This window comes from Macrotis lagotis, chromosome 8 (genome assembly GCF_037893015.1).
Source record: "Macrotis lagotis isolate mMagLag1 chromosome 8, bilby.v1.9.chrom.fasta, whole genome shotgun sequence".
Classification (NCBI taxonomy): domain Eukaryota; kingdom Metazoa; phylum Chordata; class Mammalia; order Peramelemorphia; family Peramelidae; genus Macrotis; species Macrotis lagotis.
In genome coordinates, this window is record NC_133665.1 from 28,565,232 (window position 1) to 28,591,265 (window position 26,034).

The 26,034-nt window shown below is 37.6% G+C and overlaps 1 protein-coding gene across 4 annotated transcripts in view; it reads left to right on the top strand.

Annotated features, from left to right (window-relative positions):
- The window catches only part of AGTPBP1 (ATP/GTP binding carboxypeptidase 1), a 235,238-nt gene extending 209,980 nt beyond the window's left edge, over positions 1–25,258 (top strand). The window contains exons 26-28 of one of the 4 annotated variants that reach the window (XM_074196615.1): positions 266–303; positions 10,938–10,992; positions 23,781–23,845. In XM_074196615.1, the coding sequence (XP_074052716.1) occupies positions 266–303; positions 10,938–10,990 (91 nt within the window). In that variant the 3' untranslated portion in view covers positions 10,991–10,992; positions 23,781–23,845. Of the gene's footprint in view, positions 1–265; positions 304–393; positions 417–10,937; positions 10,996–23,780 lie in introns of those variants that run through there. The other 3 variants (XM_074196612.1, XM_074196616.1, XM_074196617.1) reach the window with 3 other exon arrangements.
- Positions 25,259–26,034: the final 776 nt, after the last annotated feature.

The window sequence follows — 26,034 nt, forward strand, 5'->3', positions numbered from 1 at the left end:
CTCATATTAACTTTATATATTCTAGAATTAAGCAAATTAAGAACAAGGACTCTTGGAAGAGAGCAATGTTCTTTATTCAGATGACTTTTTAAGTATCTATCTATGTTGTTTGCATTTCTAGTGAAAATCAAATGCATTGGACCTTTGCTGCAAGTTATTTGAGACCTTGGGAAACAGAATATATCAATGATGTCATTGTATTACAAGGTCAGCAACAGCTGTCTTCTTTACCATACATTCTGAACCCTCTTTTTTTTTTCCACAGATGTTCCTATGCCAAAGGTCAAGGGACTCTTTCAAATGGTATGTGTGTAATTTTAATACTTATGCAAAATTAGCAAACAATGTCAATATCAGGATAGATTTTAATTTCATTTCTCATTGCTTTTTCAGAATTATGAATTAGCTCATAAAGATGAAGAAACTCTGCATAATGAGAAATTTTCCCCATAAATTTTGTGATTTTTTTTGCCACTAACACAAAGAGTGCCCAATTGTAAATTATCTTGTATTTTGTAACATGTTTTATAATCTCTGAATTCTTAGTTCTCCAAAATAAATACTTGGTTCTTTCTGCTCTATAGAGACCATTGAAGATTAGTCATTTGAGCCCCAAACCAAAAGACAACAGAGTACAAAGAGTTAGTAAATATTTATTCATTCGTTCATTTTAATAATTTACTTAGCAACATTTCTTAAGTTTCTACTCTGTACAAAGCACTATGATGGGCACTGGGAGTGATACCAAGTTTAGATAGGGGACCATCCCTATCCTTGTGGAAATTTTTACAGTCTAGTAATGAGATAAAATACTAACATTATAACTAACATGCAACATTATATATAAATAATACAATATTGTAATTTATATTTATAATGTAATTTTAAATTTTATAAATTATATAAAATTTTTATACATTTTATAAATTTATAAATTAGAAATAAATTTGTAATATTATACAATAAATACACTTAAACAATTATATATAAATAATACAATATTGTAATTTATAATATTATACAATAAATAAACTTCTGCATTAAGCAAAACACTCTGTAAGACCTGAGGAGGAAGGTTGCTTCAGACAGGGTATGTTAGGGGAAGACTTAATGGAGTGGTGACATTTGAGTTTTATTTTAATGGATATCAGGATTTCAACAAGTTATAAAGAGGGACCTGTTGGGCAGAGAGAAAAGTTTGAGAAAAGCTACAGAAACAGAAGACTGTAGAGACTGGGAGGCAGAGAATGGTCTAGTTTGGCAAAAAATGTAGAATGATTGTGGTATTTGTTAGTTCTTTCAGTGTGTCTGACTCCTTGGGACCCCATTTTGGGGTCTTCTTGGCAATGAAATCCCCCCTTCCCTCCCTCCCTTTCTTCCTTCCTTCCCCCCTCCCCTTCTTCCTTCCCCCTCCCTCCTTCCTTCCTTCCTTCCTTCCTTCCTTCCTTCCTTCCTTCCTTCCTTCCTTCCTTCCTTCCTTCCTTCCTTCCTTCCTTCCTTCCTTCCTCCCTCCTTCCCTCCTTCCCTCCTTCCCTTCCTTCCCTCCCTCCCTTCCTTCCTTCCTTCCTTCCTTCCTTCCTTCCTTCCTTCCTTCCTTCCTTCCTTCCTTCCTTCCTTCCTTCCTCTTCATCCTAAGCTGAATGACTATGGCATACCATTGTTACTACAATTTGAACCTGAAACTTTAAATTCCACTCAGACTTAAAAGAAAACTCAAATTTTGAAAAGTCTTTGCTGGTAGGTTTATATAAAAGATCAGGAATATGATTAGGCAATTGATTGCAATGATCTAACCCCTAAGCTTAGTTTTGCTTCTATTTCTTTCTGCTTTTTTCCTTCCTCCCAACTGTTTCATCTATCTGCATGAAAGAATGGAAGAGTTTGGTGATAGAAAACTGGGACACCTTGGTCTCTGAGGTCTTGATATTTTCTTAGGAAGTCTCCAGTTTGGATGCTAACCATATATAGTCTAGCCATTGAAAACTAAGCATGAAACCACAAGAAATCTCTATTCTAGGTCTCAGTTAGAGGCAAGCCCTGTGATTGGGAATAATAGTTTCAAAAACAGAATGGAGTCAGAAGGTACTTCCTGGCTAAGATGGCCATTGTTCTTGTATTAAAGAGTTTGGTGTGTGGGGAAAAGATTTCTTATAGATGAAAAAAAACCTGTTCTAGTGAAGACTCTGAAAGAAATAGAATAATCCTCTAAGAAAAAAGCCAGGAAAGCTTTTTTTTTTTCACCTGGGAAGACTTATCTGCCTACTCACATGGATAATGGGTTAAAAACATGTATTTTTTAAAAACATTTGTTTTTGCTTTTGCTTTTTTTTTTTGGTAAGACAATGGGGGTAAATGACTTGCCCAAGGTCACACAGATAATTATTAAGTATCTGAGGCTGGATTTGAACTCAGATCCTCCTGACTCCAGGGTCAGTGCTCTATCTACTATGCCACCAAGCTGCCCCCAAAACATGTATTTTTTTTAAAAAAAAAAATCATGGCTGGGGAGAAGAGTCTAAGCATGTTTTACTCACTTGTGAACCCCTCCATGTCGATTATGTTTCCTATGTGTGTCTGAGTGACTTGTAGGAGGATTTGCCCTTGGCTGAAAGATGAAATATTGTATTGCTTTGTCCTGTTGTTATGCTATTTCATTAAATGCCTTTGCTTTGAACTAATTTTGCCCTCTATCTAGCTAGTAAACACATGGTGCAGGCTTTTGAGCAATGATTTTACATACATATAGATACATACAGTTTCCTGAACCTGGGGCAGCTTTTGTCTGAGGTACTCACTCTGGGATAGTGAGGCTCTTCTCAGGTACTATATTGAAAAATTCTTTGGAATTAAAAAAAATGATACTACTACTACTACTACTTCTTCCTCCTCTCTCTCTCTCTCTCTCTCTCTCTCTCTCTCTCTCTGTATATATATATATATATATATATATATATATATAATACCAGAATTTACAATGCAGAAAAAATGTATGGTTTTTTATGGTTTTTTTTCCTCATGGAGTTTACAAGGCCAGTGGGGGGCTTGTCACATATACCAGGCAGAATGAAATATAGAGATGTCAACTCAAAGAGTTTGAAGATGGAATTTAGTTACTGCTATTGGCCTCATTATTCCCCAAAAAACATTATTGCCAACTAAATTGTAAAGTGAATGGGAAGTTCCAAAAGAAAAGATTTTGAAGGCAATTTGGAAAAATACAAACTCAAAAGATACTTGGTAATTTGACTTTCTCCTCTTGTTTGTATAGAATTTGTGAGACCTATATCTTTATAATGTGGGGCAGTGGATCTTTCTGGTCTAGTATTTGTTGCCCATGATCCTCCAGACCAATCTTTTCATTTCTCATTTTTGTCTACAGAGAATATGGTAGGACCATTTCAGGCATTCTTTAGGGAAAACATGGTATTTTAGCCAGGAACCACTGGAGAATTTCATTGCCAGGCAAGTCTGCTTCATTTAGAACTTAGAGCTGGAACAGTTTTCAACAGAATGTTTAATGAGCTGGAGCTGGTGAAACAGGCAATAATCTTCTTGGCCTGCTTAATAGGACTGTCTCCACTGTCCTGTCTGCAATGATGTGTTTTTATTTCTTTGCTTTTTATTTGCTCCTAGCTAAAGGCCAAGCTACATGGGTCCCTGGGGTCATTTTTTCTCCAGCAGTGGAAGTCATGGTGGAATATTAGCATATAGCACATTTAATATACTCTTCCACCACTGTCTACAGTTGGCAGAGATAATTTAAAATGAAAATTTTCATAATGGCAAATGGCAAATCTATTTGCCAAGTAGGGTCGTTGGCATTACCCAAATGAGAAAGGTTCTTTCATTTAAAACATTAATATTGGTGATATAAGCCAAAAGAAATTGCCACTCAAAGAAACCCAAAAGGGAGATAGCATGGAAGGGCCAAGTATGGTGGGAATGCTTAAGTCAAAAATTTGAAATTGTCTTCTTTGTTATTATATATGGGCAATGATATATATGATCCCTTAAAACCTGTAGGCTGTTGTTGTTTTTTTAAGTTACATATCTTTAAAAAAACAGAAGCCCTTAACTCACTAATCCTTGTGATTAGACAAAGAAGCTATTATTCTATAATATAAGAAAATAAATATAAAGCTGTCAGGGCAGAACCTTGGATTAGGCATGGTAGAAATTACCCTTGGTAGAAATGATTATAAGTAATGTTTTGGGGAGATTCAAATTTCCCTCTTTTCTTCTGTCCTCGTTTTAAAACCTCAGTCTTTGAAGGTTGAGCCACCTTCTCCTCTGTCCAGATCCTCACCCAAGTTGGGGGAAGCAACTATGTTCTACTCAGGTTTAAATGATGATAAATTCTTTGCCCAAGACTGGGAATAATTTAAGAAGTAAATGAGTAATCAAAACTCAGGACCAGCCTCTCATTGTGATATTCATTCTCTCATTAATTGTTTTTTTAAAAGATTTTATTTATTTTGAGTTTTACAATTCTTCCCCTATTCTTACTTCCCTACCCCCACCCCCCACAGAAGGTAATTTGCCAGTCTTTACATTGTTTCCATGGTAGACATTGATCCAAATTGAATGTGATGAGAGAGAAATCATATCCTTAAGGAAGAAACATAAAGTAAAAGAGATAGTAAGATCAGACAATAAGATATCAGTTTTTTTTTCCAAATTAAAGTTAATAGTCCTTGGTCTTTGTTCAAACTCCACAGTTCTTTCTCTGGATACAGATGGTATTCTCCATTGCAGACAGCCCCAAATTGTCCCTGATTGTTGCACTGAAGGAATGAGCAAGTCTATCAAGGTTGATCATCGCCCCCATGTTGCTGTTAGGGTGTACAGTGTTTTTCTGGTTCTGCTCATCTCACTCAGCATCAGTTCATGAAAATCCCTCCAGGCTTCCCTGAATTCCCATCCCTCCTGGTTTCCAACAGAACAATAGTGTTCCATGACATACATATACCACAGTTTGCTAAGCCATTCCCCAATTGAAGGACATTTACTTGATTTCCAATTCTTTGCTACCACAAACAGGGCTGCTATGAATATTTTTGTACAAGTGATGTTTTTACCCTTTTTAACATGTCTTCAGGGTATAGACCCAGTAGTGGTATTGCTGGATCAAAGGGTATGCACATTTTTGTTGCCCTTTGGGCATAGTTCCAGACTGCTCTCCAGAAAGGTTGGATGAGTTCACAGCTCCACTAACAATGTACTAGTGTCCCAGATTTCCCACAACTTCCAACAATGATCATTGTCCTTTCTGGTCATATTGGCCAGTCTCTCTCAATTGTTAACCAATCAGAATTGATTGCTACCCTGAGGAATACAGCTCTTTGAAAAGGACATATAAGCACTGAGCTGCCAACCTGAGTCTGCCACCATGATTGTCTTTGGTCTGAGAGAGAGAGAGAGAGAGAGAGAGAGAGAGAGAGAGAGAGAGAGAGAGAGAGAGATATGCCTAAATTACTATCCTTTTGTTAAAATGCTGACATTATTAATATGATGTTTAAATTATTCAGAATTTATGTCTCTTAGATCTTTTTAAACACCATACCTTCAGGAAAGTAGCAGTCTACAAGAGGGCGAGACACCACTTAGTGATATCACTAAAAATTTTTGTATAGTTGAAGACATTCTAAACATACAGGTTGAATAAAGCTAAGTGTTCAGAAAAGTTAGATAAGGACCTGGAGTTTATATTCTAATGGGAACATATACGTATCTAGGAATTTGGGGTTGGGGGAGTCACAGATGTTGAGTTGAGCCATGCCCTTTCCAAAAGCAATGATAAGTGAATGTCATCAGCAGGGCTGATGACAAAGTGGCCGAGTAATTGATTGACTAGGATATGAAATAAGGTCTGATCTGAAGCTAGCAATATATAATGTGAGTTTATACTCACTCACAATCAAGATTGCTCAGCCACACAGAAGTTTCAGAGCTGAACAAGTCAGCTTCCTCAGAGATTAGAAGCACAGTTTTTGGAGGCCCAATAGCAAAGTGGTTTTAGTGGATAGAAGAATTTGTTAATGACTTAGAGGTTTTAGAGCACAGTTTTAGTCATAGAAGAGAAGAAAAAGTCCAGTTGAATTGAAGCATAGAATTAAATTCAATCCAACAAGTATTTATTAAGTGCCTGCTGGATGCCAGGTTTGTTCTACATGATACTAAAAGATGGAAAATAGTCCCTATCTTCAAAAAAGATTACTTTTGGAGAATGCCCTTTTTATATTTGAAAAGAACTAGCCTCACAACAAATGTTGTTGGTATTATTCTCTCAATTTTATAGATGAGGTAAATGAGGCTTTGAGAATTATTGTGACTTCCTTATGATGATATTAGTTAGTAAATGTCAGTGGAAAGAATTGAACTGAATTATCTTGACTTCAAAACCTGTATGCCATTTACATTGCCTTTAGGGCTACTATGATACCCTTTCCAACAAAAGTCCTCTCCTGATGCATACGCTCCCTGCCCCACTTATTAGTGCCTTCTTCTCTAAAATTACTATACAAACAATCATTTGTGTGAATAAATATTATATATATATATAGGTATATATTTTGTATGTGTATATTTATTTTTATGTTTATACATTTCTCTGCCCTTCACTCCTCCAGTCCCCACTAACATCTTAGAAGCCAGGCATACTCTTGAAGAAAGCTAGGTCTCTCCCTAAGTCTTTTCCAAGCTTAAATGTCTCCAGTTCCTTTAACAGATCATCAAATAACATAGCAACTATTTATTTTGCCATCCTGTTTCCCCTCTTATGAATGCCCCCTTGCTTGAAGATATTTGAAAATGTGGTTCCCAGACTTCCAGATGTGGTTTAAGCAAGCCAGAGTTCAGTAGAGCTGTCACCTCCCTCCTTATACTGAATTCTTTGAATGCAACAAAGGCTAGCATTAGATATCCCCCCCCCCCCCCCTTGGAGGCAATTAGAGTAAATGACTTACTTGTGGTCACACATCTAATAAATCTCTGAGTCTGGATTTGAATTCAGGTCCTTCTGACTCCAGGGCCAGTGCTCTATCCATTGCTCTACTTAGCTTTACCTTTATTGACTGTTGTATCACATTACTTCATATTGAGCTTACAGTTCATTAATACTTTTTGATTTTTTAAAATGAACTGAAGTTTAGTCATACCTTTCCTATCATGTATTTATGTAGTTCATTTTTTTAACTGCAAATGTAGAATTTTACACTTGTCCTTATCTTATATGTTTATCCTAATAACTGTAAAATCTAATGTGTTGGCTATTCCTTCCAACTTTTATCACCTACAAATTTGATAAGCATGTTTTCTATGACTTTAGTTAAATCAGATTAAAAAATGTTGAACAGTTGAAAACATTTTACTGGAGCTTCCCAAGAGAAATCTGGACTCAAGAAATTTATTTGTGATTCATCTACCTAGCAATGAACATTGAAGCTATGGGAATTAATTCAATTCAGCATGAATTTATTAAGTACCTACTTCTTTGGGGGAAAATGATCATGAACATAGAAAGTGAATACATAATATATATATATGCAATTTCCAGTGAGAAAAAGAACAGATTTAATATGAAGGGAAGTTTCTTAGTAATAGAATATGTATCCCCAAGGGCACAGTGGAAGACAAGGGAAGGATTGGGAAAGGGAAACATTTTATTCACAGAAAAAATGAGTGAAATTGCCAATGCATAGACTGTAGGAAGAGAAAAGGCAGGGGGCATACACTTTGGGCAAGGAAAAAAAATAGAGTTAAAAAAATAAAAGATTGAAATATCAAAGAAAAATCAGGAGAGCTTGATGACTTTGAAGCCTAGGAAGGAGAGGGCTCAGTCAAAATTAGAAGAGAGTCCAAAGAGGATGAAGAATAAAAAAGATGATTGGACATGGTGATTAGGAGTTTAACTGTGACAGAGTAGTTTCAATAGAGGTAGAAGAAAGATTGTAAGGAGTTATGAAAAGATTGGATAGTAAGGAAGTAGGGTAAATAACTTTCCATGGAGTTTAGCAAAAAGGGAGAAGAGAGATGGGGTTTTTATTCTTATTATTTAATCATTCTTCATGACCCCATTTGGGTTTTTATTGGCATAGATATTGGAGTGGTTTACCATTTGTCATTTGCCACTAGCTTATTACAGAAAAGGAAACTGAGGCAAACAGGATATTTGCCCAGGGTCACAGACCTAGTGTCTGATGCCAGATTTGAATTTAGGAAGATGAATCTTCCTAATTCCAGGCCTAGTGCACTATCACTGTCCTACTTAAATGCCTCAAAGAAGACTTAGATAATATAGAAGGGTGAAAGGGAAGGTTTTCCCCATTGCAACTGGGAATCTCTGCTTTTCTTTTTTAAAATATTTTTTAAAATTAATTTTTCCAACTATAGGGAGCAGTAGTTTTCAACAATATGTTTTTTACAAGGTTTTAAGTTGTACATTTTTCTCCCTTGTCCCTTACCTCCCTCCTTCCCCAATAGAAAGCAGTCCAAAACATGTCTAATCAAGCTAAATATAGATCCAGGACTGCCTGCAGAGATGCATGTCACCATGGCCAGGCAGGTTCTATTAGTGTCGAAGTTCTGCCTGTGAGTGGAAGCTTGAAACCAGAGCATGTGTGGCCCACATCCTGGTGGGGTGCTCGAAGTGAGGCCTGCAAGACTCCGCTCTGGGCGCCCCTTGACCTTCCAGCCCCCCCCCCCCCCCAGGAGCTGGCTCTCAAAACTCAATGGGTCTTTCCTGCCTGCATCTGTTGCTTAGCAACCAGACCTGGCTCTTAATTGAGCCATCCATTGTGTCCCTTGTCTCGGCATGCCTGCTGGTGGGTCGTGGCCTTCCTACCTGAAAATGATCATGGCCAGCATGGCGGCCTTGCTGACAGGGGCCAAAGTGGTACACCACTACTAGAGGCCCAATCTGACTATCCCTGAAGTCCCCCAAAACATGACGAGCTTCAAACCAAGATGCTGGAGCTGAAAGCCAGACAAGAGCATGACCCAACAGCTCCACAGTGGTGATCATTGGCTGGTCGCATTCTCACTCTGGCTTTCTATATAGGGACAGTCATCTTGCTTGTCCTGAGGCACTCAGGGTTCTCCATGATCATTAAACTCAGCTGTGACTTGTAAATTACATAAATCTTTCAAAAACAAATAAATATAGATCTGTATTAGTTATATTGTCAGAGAAGAAATCAAAATGTAGGAAAAAATGTAGGAAAAAAACCCCAAAATACAAAACAACTTTTAAAAATTGAAAATAGTATGCTTTGGTTCATACTTCATAGTTCCTTCTCTGGACATTTTCTATCAAAATCTTTTAGAATTGTCTTTGATTATTGTGCTGCTGAAATGACCAAGTTCATCATAGTTGATCATCATCCAATGCTGCTGTTAAGGTGTGCGATGTTATGGTTCTGGTCATCTCTCCCAGCATCAGTTCATACAAGTCTTTCCAGGCTATTCTGAGGGACTGGGAATTTCTGAATATTTGAAGATTTGTAGGTAGATGGTAAAGGGTGAGCAAAAAAGGGAAGACTGATGATACTTAAGATATTTTTGATGCTGGAAAAAATGCATATATTTATATGAACTGCTACTATTATGTACCTATGTATGTATATATATATATATACATACATATATGTGTATTTATAATCAATCTGATGGAGACTACTTTCAAGCTGTTTTGTTACATGTGTAGTGCTAGCTAGGTGGCACCAGTGGATAGAGCTGACCTGGAGTGAGCAAGACCTGAGTTCAAATTCTGCCCGAGATCCTTGCCGTGTGACCATGGGCAAGTCATGTAACTCTCACCCTCAATTTCCTTATATGTCAAATGACCTGAGGAAAGAAATGGCAAACTGTTCTCAAGTATGGTCACAGAGAGTGGCACAAAATGGAAATGAACAGCAATTGTATGTGTAAGGCATAGTTATCCTGAAGCTTGGTGACTTTTTCTCTTTCTGAGAAACCCAGTTCTTCAGTGTTTGAAACATTCAATAGTCCAAAGGAGAGAGAGATGAGGGACATATAAGGGCATAAAGTTCTGCCTTCTGCACGAAGAAAGAGTCACAGAGTCATGGAATTTGAGTGCCAGACAGATCTTTTGTTTTGTTTTTTTTTTTAGTCCAATCCCTCTCATTTTACAGATGAAAACATTGGGGTCTAAAAAAAGAATTGTCAGTGAATGAAGCAAGAAAGCAGAAATGCGGCATTCACAGATATTTTCTTGACCCTTTGTGACTGTGACAAGCAGCTATGTCATCTACCTTTGAAGAAAAGTTCTAAACTAAGGAAACCCCAAACTAGGCCCATATTAAAATTTTTCTTATAAAAATTCTATCCTCTGTAAGTAGAGATTTTTAGCAGTAGATGAGCAGCAATGAGCATGTTTCTCATTATCACATTGAGTCTTTGATCTTTTTTAATTATTTGTTTCCCCTTACAAACACAAATGTGAGTCACTGGTGTATGTGTTCAGCCAGCTGCTCAGCTTCGAGGTGCTTGGCAGAGGGCCATTAAAGTTTCCTAAATGAAATAAAAAAGCATGGTTTTGCTATTAGGTTTTATCATATAGCCTGTTGTCAGTTTTTTCCTTTAAATTTTTTTTTTTGTAGATGCTAGACAGGACTGGATAATGATAGGTAAGGGGAAAAGAAAGAATCCAGTTTTAGAATCAAAGAATCTCCAAAGGGACCCAAGAGGCCATCTTGTCCAACTTATATTGGAGCATAACTGACAAGTGGTCATCCAGCCTCTGCCCAAAGAGTTCAGGTGATGGGAAACATGCCTCTTCTGGAGGGAACTCATTCCCCACATGGACCTAATCCATGATGCTGTGATTAAACTCATTATGCTTGGTCCCAGAAGGAAGAACTGGGGGGGGGAGGGGTTCTTCTTATCTCAAGCCAGAATTTGTCTTTTTGCATTGGTAGGAGCATTGCCTCACTCAGGAGGTTGCTGTTATGGTCTGGAGAAAACATCTTGAAGGTAGGTATGTATCACATGATTCTCAGATGTAAAGATAATTTTAAACTAAGTTAGAATCAACATTCACAGAGATTCAGTAATCAAAATGCTGGACTAAATCTAATAGAACAGAATTTTATAAAGAGTAAATGTTAAAACTATTCTTGGGTCCAAAAAGTCAATTATATTAATAGAGTATGAGAGAAATGGCTTGACAGTAATTCCTGTGAAAGAGATTTGGTGGTTTTAATGCACTGGAAACACAATTAAGGCTACTGAGAGCCAAGACACTCTAATGAGCTCAATTCTGGAAGGGTTCTACATTGTTCAGGGTAAGGTGACAGAATTAGAGCGAATTAGAGGTGCTGGGTGTTTATGATAAGATGATAACACTTAGTGGGGAAGGAACAGGAAAAGGTGGGGAGAAGCAAATTGTAACTGCTATAATTCAATTATTTGTGGAGTTGACATATTAAAGAAGGATGAGATCCTGTTCTGCTTGGCTCTAGAGGGTATATATGTAGCACTGGACAGATTTACAGAGGAGCTATAAAGGAAAACTTCTTAGAAATAAGAACTGTCCCTAATTGGAATAAGCTGCTTCTGGAGCTAGTGAATTCTCCAATATAGGAAACTTTCAAGAAGTAAATAATGGCTAGTTGGCTAGGTTGTAGGAGGCAATCACTGTTGGGCTACAGGTTGAACTCCATGGCCTTTGAGATTCTTTTTCAACTCTGTGAGTCTTATTCTGTAAGTATGAAGTAGGGCATACTTTTTTAAACATTGAATTTTTTTTAAAGAGGAAGGAATTTGGAACAATAAAAAGGGGGCACTAAAAATGTGCTAGGCATTTCCTGATTTGACTCTGTCCCTATCACCGTAAAGTCTTTTAATGACTAGGAAATAGCTGCTCCTCATGCTTTATATCCCTGATGTCATAATAATGAAGCATGAGTTTTAATGGGCCTTAGAGATCATTTAATGTCCAATTTCCTTGTTTTAAAAAAAGAAGACAGACTTAGAAAGAAGACAAGATAAACTAATATATTAATTATGAATGACAGAACCTAGATTAAAATCCAGGCCTCGACTCCTATTACAGGGCTCTTTTGCCATGATATCACACTGCTCTGGATTGGGGGAAATAATAATAAACTAAGATAACCCTAGAAGGGATACCTAAAGAGTTTGGCAATCACATACCTTATTCTGAAGATAAAAGCTGATTTTAAAGTGATCCCTGGTGTTTAAGCCCTTAACTCATGGGACCAAATTCTCTTGTGCCAACAATTCTTGCATATCCCTTCTGGTAGTTGTCTCTCTAACAGGTCTGTGAAAATCCAGCTTAAGAGGATCATGCTTAAGAAACCACTCCTGGAAATTTGGCCCTGGATGTGAACAGCAGTGATGTAAAACACACTCCTTGAGGTTTGCCAGTTGAGAGTTGTCCAGAACTAGGGTTACTTTTAAAAGCTGATGAACTTTATGAGATCATCTTCTTTTGGCAGAACACATCTCTGAATACATCTTGTTCAAATCAGCCCCTAAATCCTTTACATGGCACTATCATAGTTGCACCAGGATAGCAAGGTGGTGGTGCAGTGGACCTGGAATTAAGAAGACTGCTCTTCCTTAGTTCAAATTTGGCCCTGGGCGAGTCATTAAATCCTGTTTGCCTCAGTTTCCTCCTTTGTAAAATAATCTGGAGAAGGCAATGACAAACCACTCTAGTATCTCTGCCAAGAAAACTCCAAATGAAGTCACAAAGACTCATAAATGAAAAATGACTGAACAGCAACAGCAATCACAGGCACAACACCTGAATCAGAAGCCAACCCTCCCTAAATGGAGAGAGACTTGTTGCTGGAGGTAATTGAAACTGGCTCACCAGAGTCAATTGCCAAATTTTTTATCTTAAAGTTATTTCATTTACATTTCAAAAATGAGCAAATACCTCAAACCAGGGTTTGATTTGTTGTTTTATTAATAGCCTGATGGAGAAAATGCAAATTAAACTTAAAAGTACATTAAGTGTATATTTTGATGGAGAAAGGAGAGTTTGTTAAAATTTGTCAGCACTCCACTGCTTCTTGATCTCTTTGGAGAAATATGAAAATAAGGGAACATTCATTTATTAAGTGTCTAGTATGTGCCAGGCAGTGCTTTTCAAATATTATCTCATTTGACTGTCACAATAACCTTGTGAGGTGGTACTATTGACCACATTAAGTAGTTGAGGAAACTGAGGCAGGCAAGGGCCAAGTGACTTGCCCAGGGTCACAGAGCTAGCAGGTGCCTGAGGTCAAATTTAAACTCATGTCCTCCTAACTCTGGGTCCAGGGGTTTATTCACCACACACTCCAGAAAAAGCTTAGGTGGATTTTGAGTCAGGAAACAAGTTCAATTCAAGCCCCAGACAGACACTTAAGTAGCTATGTGGCTGATTCTTGTGCAAAATCTTAGAAGAGGTCAATCTGGCAGTTCATACCTGAGGGCAGTAAGGTGATTCTTTGGGAACTGGCACCTGGAGTAGTAAGAGTTGTACCATAGCACAACAATGCCAGGCAAATATGGAGAAGAAGAACAGTCTATGCCCTTAAGGAGCTTAAATTCTGGTGGGAGAAGACTACATAAAAAAATGGAAAAATGGAGAAGTAGTCTGGAGAGTCATGGGCTGAGCCTGCCCAGCATTCTGGGCAGGGAAGTTCAAAGAGGAATGTACCAGTTGGAGGAAGAAGCTGCTGTTTGAGAAAAGGCTCTTGAGACAGAGGGGACAGGGTTCTCTGGCAGGTCATGGGCTGGGATGATGTTTGAAGAGTGTCTGCCTAAGGACTGGGCACTTCTTCTAATGGAGATTTCAGGAGGAACAAGCTGATCTTTGAGGAAAAGACCTAGGGACTGCCTTTCACATAGGCATGGATATCATGGATATCATCTTCTGCCCCTAAATTCCTCCATTGTCTGTTTTCTGTTACCTGAAGGAGCTTGTTGTTGTTCAGTCATTCTGGGTATGTCTGACTCTTCTTGAGCTCATTTGGGGTTTTCCTGGCAAAGATACTGGAGTGGTTTGCCTTTTCCTTTTCCAGGTCATTTTGCAAAGGAGGAAACTCAGCCAAACAGGGTTAAGTGCCTGAGGCCAGATTTGAGTTTTCCTGATTCTAGGACCAGTGCTTTATCTAAGGTGTCTTTAGATGTTATCTCACAGTTGGACATAAGAATTAAAATGAGATACTCTTGGGAGAGGTAGTAATAAACTGACTGGAATTTATATTATACTTCATATGACATGACCATCTTTTGTGAAAGTAGAGTTTTTTAAGTGAGCGATTTAAAGTGATTTAAGAGTGATTTAAAAGCAAAAATAGGAAGGAGAAAGGAAAAAAGTCATTGGAAATGTCAATGAGGCATCATAGGCAAGGGGAGAAGCAAATAAAGGGAAGGTAAGATCCTGAAAGACAAACATCTCTAACAAGTTGGCTGAGGGCCACTGGCTCTGCACTGAGTCCAGACGTGAAAGATGTGGTTTCTTTTCTCGCCTTTCCTTTTTTCTTTTCTTTTCTCTTCTCTTTTTATAGTTTTTCCCTAAAATACTGAGTTTTTTTTATAGTGTTTTCCCCCCAAGCCTTCTGTTTTTTTACTTTAAAGTCATTTATAGATATAATTTGGGATTCAAGCCTGGTTCATTTGATTTTTGAGCACAAATTCTGGTAAGTTCTGTTGGAAAATTTTACCTCACTCACAAATTCTATAGATTCTTGGTGAATATCAGAGTTCAGTAATGACAGAAAACTGCTTCCTGAGAACCAACTGAGTCAAGTACAGAGTGTTTTGTTACCAATCTGCTGACCATTTTATAATAAATTATTTAACCAGAGCAAGCCAGGCAACAAAGAAAAATACAAAATGGCCCTCAATCTGTGGGCCCCTTGTCTGCTTCTTCAATTACAATGGCGGAGTGTTAGAAATGGAGGATAGGAATGGGGAGGTTTAGTAAGAACCAGTCACAGTTTGTAGACTAGTTTTAAACATTAGCTTAGCTTTTGGTATCTAAATTTTACATCTCTATCCAATGAGCATCAATGGATAAACTACTAGAGAAACTTCAATTTATCACTCATTACATTCTTACTATAGATAAAAGAATTCACTTAAATTTATTTCAATTCTTTTAAACATTAGGAACCTACCCTGCACTAGGCTCCTGGAATACAAGAATTGATTTTCATAGAAGACCCACCAAGTCTTCTCTGAGAGGCAAATAAAGACCTTGACAGAGTTTGATGTATTGTTTGTCTAAAGACATCAAGAGGGGCAGAGCCAAGATGGCAACAAGAGAGGATTATCTCTTAGGCACACTCTCATAAAACTCATAAACTAAGGACTCGAACTAAATTTTCGAGAGACAGAACCCACAGAGGGACCCAGGGAGGCAGTTCTCCTACTCAACGTAACCTGGAAAAGAGCAGAAAGGCTCTGCTCCCCAGGGTTGGAGGGGCGGCCGGCCAGAGCGAAAGAACTTCAGCCTCCTGGAGGCAGCCCCAAGGCAGCAGGGGAGTTTCCTGACCTAAGCCCCGGGAAGCACTGGGCACAAATTGGGAGAACAGTGGGGGACCTCTGCTAGAGCAAGCACGTGAAGCCCAGCCCTCAGGGCACACAGTGAGCAACGTGGTCTTTCCACAGCCCAGATCCAGGAACAGAAGCAGGCAGAGATGGTAAGCAGGAGCCCTCAGGGCATGAGCCCATTGAACCTAGGGAGGGGGATGAAGAGAGAGAGAGAGACTGCCAAGCTCTGTCCTCTGTCCCTGGAACAGGACTCTGGGGATCTGAACACATTCAGATACTGATTGCAGTCTAGGCCCCCCTATAGAACAGCGGCCCCCCCCCCACCTCAGCCCCGTGGCAGAGAGGTGAACATATGGTCATTCACAGACCAGGAGGGAGGACAGAGCCTCACACACTGAAATCCTTGTGGGAGTGTCCCAAAAGCTCAGGAAGCACCCCAAAACCAGGCCCAGGCTGGGAAAATGAGCAAGCAGAGAAATAAGAGGAAGACTATTGAGAAATATTTTGCATATGAGCCCAAGAAGGATCAAAATACTCAATCTGAAGATAAGGAAGCACAAACTCCTGCATCTAAAGACTCCAAGAAAAACAGAAATTGGGCTCAGGCTATGACAGAGCTCACAAAAGACTTTGAAAATCAAATGATGGAGTTAGAAGAAAAACTGGGAAAAGAAAGGAGAGAGATGCAGGAAAAACATGAAAATGAAGTCAGCAGCTTAGTCAAGGAAATGCAAAAAAATGCTGAAGAAAATAGCATGCTAAAAACCAGCTTAGGTCAAATGGATAAAACAGTTCTATTCATTATATGAAGAATTTGTTCTCCTCAGAGAGTTTTCTTATCTCTTTTTCCATCTGGCCAATTTTGCCTTTTAAAGCATTCTTCTCCTCAATAACTTTTTGAACTGTTTTATCCATCTTTTTATCCTAGATTGATGAAATTACTAAAAAAGCAGGACTCAATGCTTCAAAACCAAAAGAATGAAAAATTAGAAGAAAATGTGAAATATCTCATTGAAAAAACAACTGATATGGAAAACAGACTTAGGAAAGATAATTTAAAAATTATTGGAATACCTGAAAGTCATGATCAGGAAAAGAGCCTTGACATCATTTTCAAAGAATTACTACAGGAAAATTGCCCTGATATTCTAGAAGCAGAGGGCAAAATAGAAATGGAGAGAATCCACCAATCCCCCCAAGAAAGAGATCCCAAAAAACCAACCCCTAGGAATATTATAGCCAAGTTCCAGAACTCCCAAGTCAAAGAGAAAATATTACAAGCAGCCAGGACACAGTTCAAATATCATGGAGCTGCAGTCAGGATCACACAGGACTTAGCAGCAGCTACATTGGAAGCTTGTAGGGCTTGGAATACAATATACCGGAAGGCAAGAGAGCTTAGAATGAAGCCAAGAATGAACTACCCAGCAAGGCTAAATGTCCTTTTCCAGGGAAAAAGATGGACTTTCAATGAACTAGGGGAATTTCAAATGTTTCTGTTGGAATGGCCAGAGCTGAACAGAAGGTTTGATCTTCAGATACAGGACTTGGGTGAAGCATGGAGATTGGAGGAGAAGGGGAAAATATGAGGGACTTGATGATGAACTGCATGTATTCCTGCATAGAAAAATGACACTGATAATACTCATATGTACCTTCTCAGTCAATAGAGCAGGTAGAGGGAGGTTTTATCGTTGAAGCACAGGAGAAAGCTGAATTTGAAGAAAAAATATGGTGTAAAAATGGAGTCAATAGAAAAAAGGGAAAGTAATGGGAGAAAGAAAAAGGAGAGGGGGAATAGGCCAAGATATTTCATATAATAAGATTTTTCTTTATTATAATGAGCTATTGCAATGATATAGAAGGGGGGAGGCAAGGGGGAATGAGGGAATTTTTGCTCTCATCAGAGGTGGCTAGGAGAGGAAACAGCACATATACTCAATGGGGTATAGGCATCCGGAGTAAGAAGGGGGGGAACAGGGGGAAGGGGGGGTATGTGAGTGATGGAGAAGAGAATGGACCATGGGGGGAGAGTGGTCAGATATAACACATTTTCACATTTTCTTTTTTACTTCTTGCAAGGGACTGGGATTGGAAGGCCTGTCCGGGACCATAGGGCCAGGTAGATGCTGGGCCTAAGGGGTGGTATGGGGGCTCAGGGCCTCTTGGGCCCAGAGCTGGGGATCTGTCTGCTGTGCCACTCAGCTACCCTACAGCAGAATCAGAGTGAAAGGAGAGAGAAAATATAGTACATGGTAGTGGAGAAATACAAAAGGAGGGAGTTGCGATCAGCAATGGCAACAGTGGAAAAATATGGAAGTAACTTTTGCCATGGACTTATCATAAAGAATGTGATCCACCCGTGACAGAGTTGTTGGTGTTGGAACAAAGACTCAAGCACATTTTTTATTATTATTATTATTTGGGGGGGTGCAGGCAAATTGGGTTGGGTGGCCTGCCTGGGGCCACATAGCAGGGTGATTGTTGGGTGTCTGAGGCCGAATTTGAATCCCGGTGCTCCTGGCTCAAGGGCCAATGCTCTGTCTGCCACCCAGCCACCCCTGCTATTATTACTATTTTATTTTATTTTGGGTCTTTTTTTTCTTTTTTTAGGTTTTTGCAGGGCAGTGGGGTTCAGGTGCCTTGCATATCACACAGCTGGGTGATTGTTGGGTGCATGGAGCTGGATGTGGGCTCAGGTGCTCATGGCTCCAGGGCTGGTGCTCCATCCATTGTGCCACCTGGCCATACCTACAATTATTACTATTATTTTTTTTCTCTCCTCTTTACTTCATCGCTCAAGCAAGTCTATTTATGGGGGGAGGGGGTATTTCGTTTACTCTTAAACAAGAATATTTTATTAATGTAAAAACATTATTTGTACCAAATGAGAATAAATATTAAATTAAAAAAATAAAGACATCAAGAAAGTCTAATTTATGGACATTTGGTCCTATCATAATCTTCATAATGGAGATAAATATTTTCAAAAAGTCTATCATGAAAATAATTGCAGCTTCTGAGCCAATGTCTGCTATAGAGGATGAGAAAGGAGAGAAATTTTCAAGAGCTTGATGAGATTCTAAATTATGTCAATATATACTATGATATTTGGTGACTTCATTGTAAAAGTGGACAAACAGAGGGAAGGATGATGTAAAATATGTAAAATATCAATCAGTAACAAACACTTATTAAGCATCTACCATGTGCCAGACTCTTACCTAGACATTGGAAAAGCAAATTCAAAGAACGAAACAATGCCTGCTCACAAGTGACTTATTTCCAACAGGGAGAAAACAGGATACATATAAGTATACATAGAAAAAATAATGATAGGTAGTATTTACATAGTATTGTAAGATTTGCAAATTGCTTAACAAATAATGTCTCATTTTGTTCTCACAACAAACCTGGTAGGTAGGCACTGTTACTATCTTTACTTTAATAAAGAAACTGAAGCAGACAGATTAAGTGACTTATCCAGAGTCACACTGCTACTAAGTGTTGAGGTTCAAATTGAACTTTATTCCTGACTCAAAAGTCCAACTTTCTATCTATTATGTCACCTAGCTTCCTCTATATAAATAGAATAATAAGGGCAGCTAGGTGGTGTGGTGGGTAGAGCATTAGGCCTGAAATTAGGAGGATCTGAGTTCAAATGCAGCCTCAGACACTTGACACTTAGTAGCTGTGTGACCCTGGACAAATCAATTAACCCCAATTGCCTCCAAAAAAAGAGAATAAATACATACAATTAAATACAAGATAGTTTGAGAGGTGTGGCAGGTGAAATCTGAAATAACAGAAAATAAATATCCATACTTTTGAGCATACTGATTTATTAATCAGTATTTGGCAATTGCATTACAAATTGAGACCTGGCCTACTCTGCCTGGCACAGGATACTGAATATAGGGGAAGATAGATTTTTATGCATTAAAAGACAATAATTAACAGGATATAAACCAGAATGCAAGATTTGGTCATTGATTTCTATAGAAAGATGGTGGATTTTCCAAGTTAGAATGTGAAGAGAATGAATTTTGGTCAAGTTGGGAGGGGACAAATGGGTTTTGATGTCTTTTCTTTCCCCAAATTGGGAGATTCTGATTAATTGCACTTACCTACTTTTATGAAATAATAAATGGCAGCAGAAGATGGAATCAGAGTTCATGACATGGCCTCTCAGTTCTCTCAATCGTCACACCTTTCTTCACTCTCCTCTTTTCAGAGGGAGGGCACTAGCTGCTGGGAATAACAGGAAAGGCTTCAAGTAGAAGATGGTACTTAAGCTGAACTTTGAAACAGAGGATACTGAGACAAGAGAGAGGAGGGGGTGTATCATAAGCATGAAGGGCATCTAGTGCAAAGTCAAAGAGATGGAAAATGGAGAGAAGGCTAGTTTGGCTGGGTCTGATGGTAGGAAATGGAGAAGTGTTTAAAGGGACTGAAAAGTTAGAGTAAAACAAAGTTGTCACAAGGGCTTTAAAACCTAATCAATCAAATCTGAGTTTGACTCTAGGAGCCATAGACAGTGGAGGTTATTGAGTAGGGAAATGCCATAGTCAGATCTATGCTGTAGGAAAAATCACTGAAGAGGGAAGAGATTTGAGGCAGGGAGATCAAATCAGAGATCATTTCAATAATCTGTTGGAAAAAAAAGCCCTGAATTTGAATTTAGAGGAACTGGTTTCTAATTCTGCCCCTAATATTAACCTTTTTGACAAATCAGTTCTCTTCTCTTCTCTGGAATTCTATTTCCTCAGCTCTAAAATAAGGAGACTGAAATAGATTACTGGGGTGTCTTCTAGCTTTGATATAGTGAGAAGCATCAGAAAGAAAACGATTGAATATATCTTTCAATAGCAGTATCTTTTTTCATGCATACATTTCTCTCATAACATTTTTTGAGGCAATCAGGATTAAGTGATATGCCCACTGGTAAATATCTGAGACTGAGTTTGAATTCAAGTCATCTTGATTCCAGGGCTGGTGCTCTATCCACCGTATCTATAGCTGTCCCTGCTGACATTCTGTTTGCCACTTCTCTCACCTAACTAATCATTTGTAATGTATTGCAGTCTGATTATACTTAACATGTGCATATCTGCTTCTCTTGGAGTCACTGTTCAATGTCCAGTTCTTTGTGACCCCATAGAATTTTTTCCTTGGCAAAGACACTGGAGTGGTTTGCCATTTCCTCCTCTAGTGAATTGATGCAAACAGAAGTTAAGTGACTTACCTAGTGGTATAGTAAATATATCTGAGGCTAGATTTGAATCCAGATCCAGAACTCTATCCACTGAGCCCCCTTGATTCTTTGCTCTTTGGAGTAGATAGTGCTAATAGATACTACTATAGAGATATCTAACTAACGAAAGCTATTCAAAGGGCTAAATCATACAGCATTCCTTGAAAAATATAACAGAGGTAATCATTCATTGAATTTTTTATTATAAATGCCCAGTGAAATTTGAAACAGAGATGCATGCTTACTAAAGGTAGTTTCCATTTTCATGGAGAATGTTCAATATGAATAAAAGAGGGATTCCCTATTTATGATGAGGTTCTCTAGCTGCTAATTTTTGTGATTGACACTGAATAGATAGAATCAAGCTTTGGAATGTTTTTGGAACCTCCCCAAAATGGCCCATAAGAGTTTATTCTCTCTCTCTCTCTCTCTCTCTCTCTCTCTCTCTCTCTCTCTGTTTATATATATACATATATATGTATATATATAGAGATAGATCTATCTTTCTATCTATCTATCTATTTTATACACACAATATCAAAGAAAACCAAATGGATAAAGAAATCCCTTTTCCTCACTAGCTTATTATATATGGATAGCCAAATGAATAAAGAAATGCCTTTTCCCCATTAGGTTATTATATATATTTATCTTGAATAGATACTGCTAATGGATGATGAATAAACTTGGCACAAAGTTGGACAGGGAAGGGAACAGCCTAAATAGTTTCAAAGTTCATTTGATGATGCCCAATTTTAGGGAAATAAAGATTCAATTTTTAGCACCAACATTCTACTGATTGGAAGTGTGAGAACATTAACGTTTCCGAAGAATTCAAATTGACAGTTATCCAGAGAAAATTACATTAACACTCTGAGTCTTAGTTTGAGCACTGTCTTGGTAAATAGTTTTTGTTTTGTTTTTATTTTAATAATATTTAATTTTTTTCCAATTACATGTAAAAACAATTTTTAATATTTGTTTTTTTTAACATATCAAATTCTAAATTCTCTCCCTGAGACAATAAGCAATTTGATATAGGTTATATATATATATATATATGGAATCATGCAAAATATGTCATGTTGTGAAAGAAAACAGACAAAAAATAAACTCACAAAATAAAGTAAAAAATAGTATACTTTGATGTGCATTTGGTTTCCACCAATTCTTTCTCTGAAGGTGAATATCATTTTTCATCATGAGCCCTGTGAGATTGTCTTGGATCACTGTATAACTGAGAATACTTTATCATTATACAGTATTGTAGTTGGTGTGTACAATGTTCTAGTTCTACTCACTTCCTTTTGCATTAATTCAAATAAGTCCAGATTTTTCTGAAATTATCCTGCTTATCATTTCTTATAGCATAATAGTCTTCCATTACATTCATATTCCACAACTTGTTCAACTATTCCCAATTGATGGGCATACCCTCAATTTCCGATTCTTGGCCATCACAAAAAGAACCACTATAAATATTTTTGTACAAATAGGTCCTTTCCTTTTTCTTTTATCTCTTTGGAATACAGACCTGGTAGTGGTATTATTGGATCAAATGTATGCACAGTTTTATAACCCTTTGGCAATAGTTCCAAATGGCAAATGTTTAACAACTGACTCTGGGAGAAATGTGACACACATTTTTAAGTTTAATCTATATTATTAATAGTTTTCCCCTCACTTTCTTAAATCTGGCAATCACGTAAACAATAAATTAAGCCTTGATTTATATAACCTTTGTTGATTTCCCAGATGTAAATGCTTACACTGAACATTGAACAATCTCCTTTTAGCCTATCAAACTGGCTTTGGTACACCACTTCTTAATTTTCATATCTTGCAATTGGGATTATAATAATTGTATCATATATTTCATTAGGTTATTGTGAAGAATTGCCTTGTACCCTTCCTACCTCCTCCACACAAAATCACATCTCCTGTTCTGTACCTTTACAGGGTGTCCCCTGTCCCTGGAATAATCTCTCTCTTTCCTTCTGACTCTTGGAATACCAGCTTTTTTTAATCCTCAGTTTAAGTACCATTTAGATGGTGCAGTGGATAAAATATGGGTCTAGAATCAGGAAGACCCTCAGATACTTAGCAGCTTGGGAAGTCACTTAACACTGTTTGCCCCAGTTTCCTCATCTATAAAATGATTTGGAGAAGGAAATGGTCAACATTTCAGTATCTTTGCCCAAAAAACTAAAACAAAATCCAAATGGGAGACAAACACAACTGGACAATAATAACAGCAATAACAAGTGTTCTCTCCTATGGGAGGCATTTCCTGTTCTCCTAGGTATTAATGCCTTTCCCTTTAAGGCTCCCTGTCATCAGCTCTGTATTTATTTTGCATATTTGTATATATTTGTATAATTTCCCATTAGAATGTAAGAACTTTGAAATCAGGAATTATTTTTGTTTATTGCCTCTTGTTGTATTCACAATTATACATTATTAATTAGTACTAGCATTAATTAGTATTAATAATTATATATTAATTAGTACATAATAATTATTCAATAATTGATTAAAACATAATATTCAATAGAAATGTTATTATTTTTGAAGAATAAGCTTTCTCAGCTTATATGTTATAGTCCTATATTTTAAATAGAAATTATGGTACTTTTATGAAAAAGAATCAGAGACTAGATGAATAACTCACCAACCTGGACTGGTATGAATAAAATTCATATGGACTTTCTCCAGATCAACCTTTGGTCCCCTAGATACTACTGATTAGTCATAAGAGTTATAAGAGACTTCATGCAGGTGACTGTCCAAATCCTCCCCCCACCCCCAATTAAAAGGAAAATTCCTAAGGGGAGTCATTCTTTTGAGTGTAAATTTTCCATGTCTGCTTTCTTAGGGGATACTTCTGGGGGAAAAGAGAATGAAATCCAAGGAAATATGTTTTGTTGCTTTTGAGTGAAAAGTATGAATGGTCAGTTTCATTTTTTAAATGCAAAATTTCTCTTGTTCACAGATAAAGAAAGAACATCTGGAATTTACAAGTGGAAACTTTCCAGATGTCGCATTCTTCATGCAGGAGAATCTGCCTGTTTAAAAAAGAACAACAACAACAACAACAAGAAGATTGACATCACCTAAACTTCTTAAGCTGCCTTCCTCTCCCATTATTCTTTTCATTTTAATCATTTGATATGTACTTTATTTTGTTATATATTAGATGCTATGATGACAAGTACCACATAAATGAAAACCAGGATGGAAACTTGTACATAATGGTGAACTCATTTTGTTTCTGTTTGTGGTTGGTTATGTGGTACTAATTCCAACTTCTCTGCATATCCAGAGAACTCTTGCTTCTCTAAGGGACATAGATGATGCTTTCTGGGTCACACTAGTCCTTAACAATCTCTTTCCAATAATGAGATGCTTTTATGCTGAAGAGGTTGCCTAAGAGGAGGCATGGTTTTGGGCGGCTTGCAATTTCATTATGAGATAGTAAATGTAGTAAATGTTTGCTCAGGATGAATTGGTTAACTGAGAAATGTCAACCTGTTATTTGTATTTTCATCTTAACTATGGAGAATTTAATTGTCTAAGGGAGAAGAACTTGTGGTGAAGTGGGTCTACCATTCCCACCAACACCAGCTACTCCCAATGGGGCAGGTAGGCCAAAGGGTCATGGGAATAGCAGAATTCTTCCTCTCTCCAAGAGACCAGGTCTACTTCCAGTCCAGTTTTAACAAAGCCATTGTCCAGAGGAGTAAATGTATGGAGAGCAGACTTGCCATTTCTACTACCACCAAGTCTATCTGCTGACCAACTACTGCTGATGGTTGGGAAGCTCAGAATCCCTGGAAAAAGTAGCTCTCTCCAAACCATGAGTCCTGATTCTAGTCCAATCCTTACAAAGACACTGATTAGGGAGGGCACCCCTTGTAAATTTTTGACCCAGCAACTAACTGTCTCTTCAGGTTTTATAGACCTTACCTTCTAAGCAACCACAGCTACTAAAACACCTAAAAAGCAAGTTCTTAATCTTGGAACCTTCAAATTTCTCAGCATCAGAAATGGATAAGATTTTATCATTGCAAATGATCCTAAAGAAGATTCATTGCTATTTGTTTTTTGCCACTTCAATGTAAGAACTATGTGTGGTGCTTTCCCATCAAACTTTCAGCTTAAACTTTCTATATGTGTTACTACTCCCTATTAGAGTGTTAGCTCCTTGAGAAAAAGAATTTGTCTTCTCAGCACTTAAAATAGTGCTTTGCACAATGTAAGCACTTTATAATGCTTTCTCCTTCATACATTGACTCATATTGAAATCTGGGTCTAGATCATTTGTCCATTCAAAGTCCCATGCTCTATTGCCAAGAACATATGAGGAGATCTGTAAAAGGTATCAGTAATCTTATGCCTCTCTTTCCTCCTTCATCCACATAGTCTATAAGAGGTACAGAGGATACATGTACATATACATACATATATATATATATATATATACATAGATAGATAGATAGCTACATATATATATATATATATATATATATATCTTATATGCATATAACATCTCAGATAAGAGACTGCTGGGAGAGAGCAGCATGGACTAGTTTAGGACCCTTGGATTTTGGGGAGGACCCTTGGATTATGGGGATGAAAGACAACTATAGAAATAAGGATGGCTACAGCAAAGGCTGCTGGGTAAGCATATCCAAAGAGGGCAGAAGCAAGAGTCAGATGAGAGAAATGGAGAGCAGACTAAAGAAAAAGAGAGCAAACATTGAGACTCTACAAGGAAACAGCAAGGCAAAGATGGTTATGGCATAGCTCTTCAGCAAGCTCCTCAAATCTACTCACACTACTGGGGTTTTTCCTGTTGCTGCTTGTGAGCTTGTTTGCAAGGGGGTTATGGTAAATATGTAGAAAACTGTGAAGAATAGAATGGGAAAAGGGAAGATATTCTGATTTTTAAAAGAGAAAAGAATCTAATTAGGAAACTAGAAGGCAATGAGTTTGACTTTAATTCCTAGGGAAATTATAGAAAATTAAAAATTTAAATGGTTTATTTTTACAATTCTGCACATTTCCCCCAATTTTTTAACTGTGTTTATTTAGGAAAATATTTATATGATAGGAGCTTAAATATTCCCAATGGAAAATGAATTAGATTAGATAGAGCATTGGATGCTCAGCTGGTTTTCCTTTTATTCTGTCCTTTGTTCTACCTCATAATTGTAATTATATTCATAGTTTAAATGGTTTTTTAA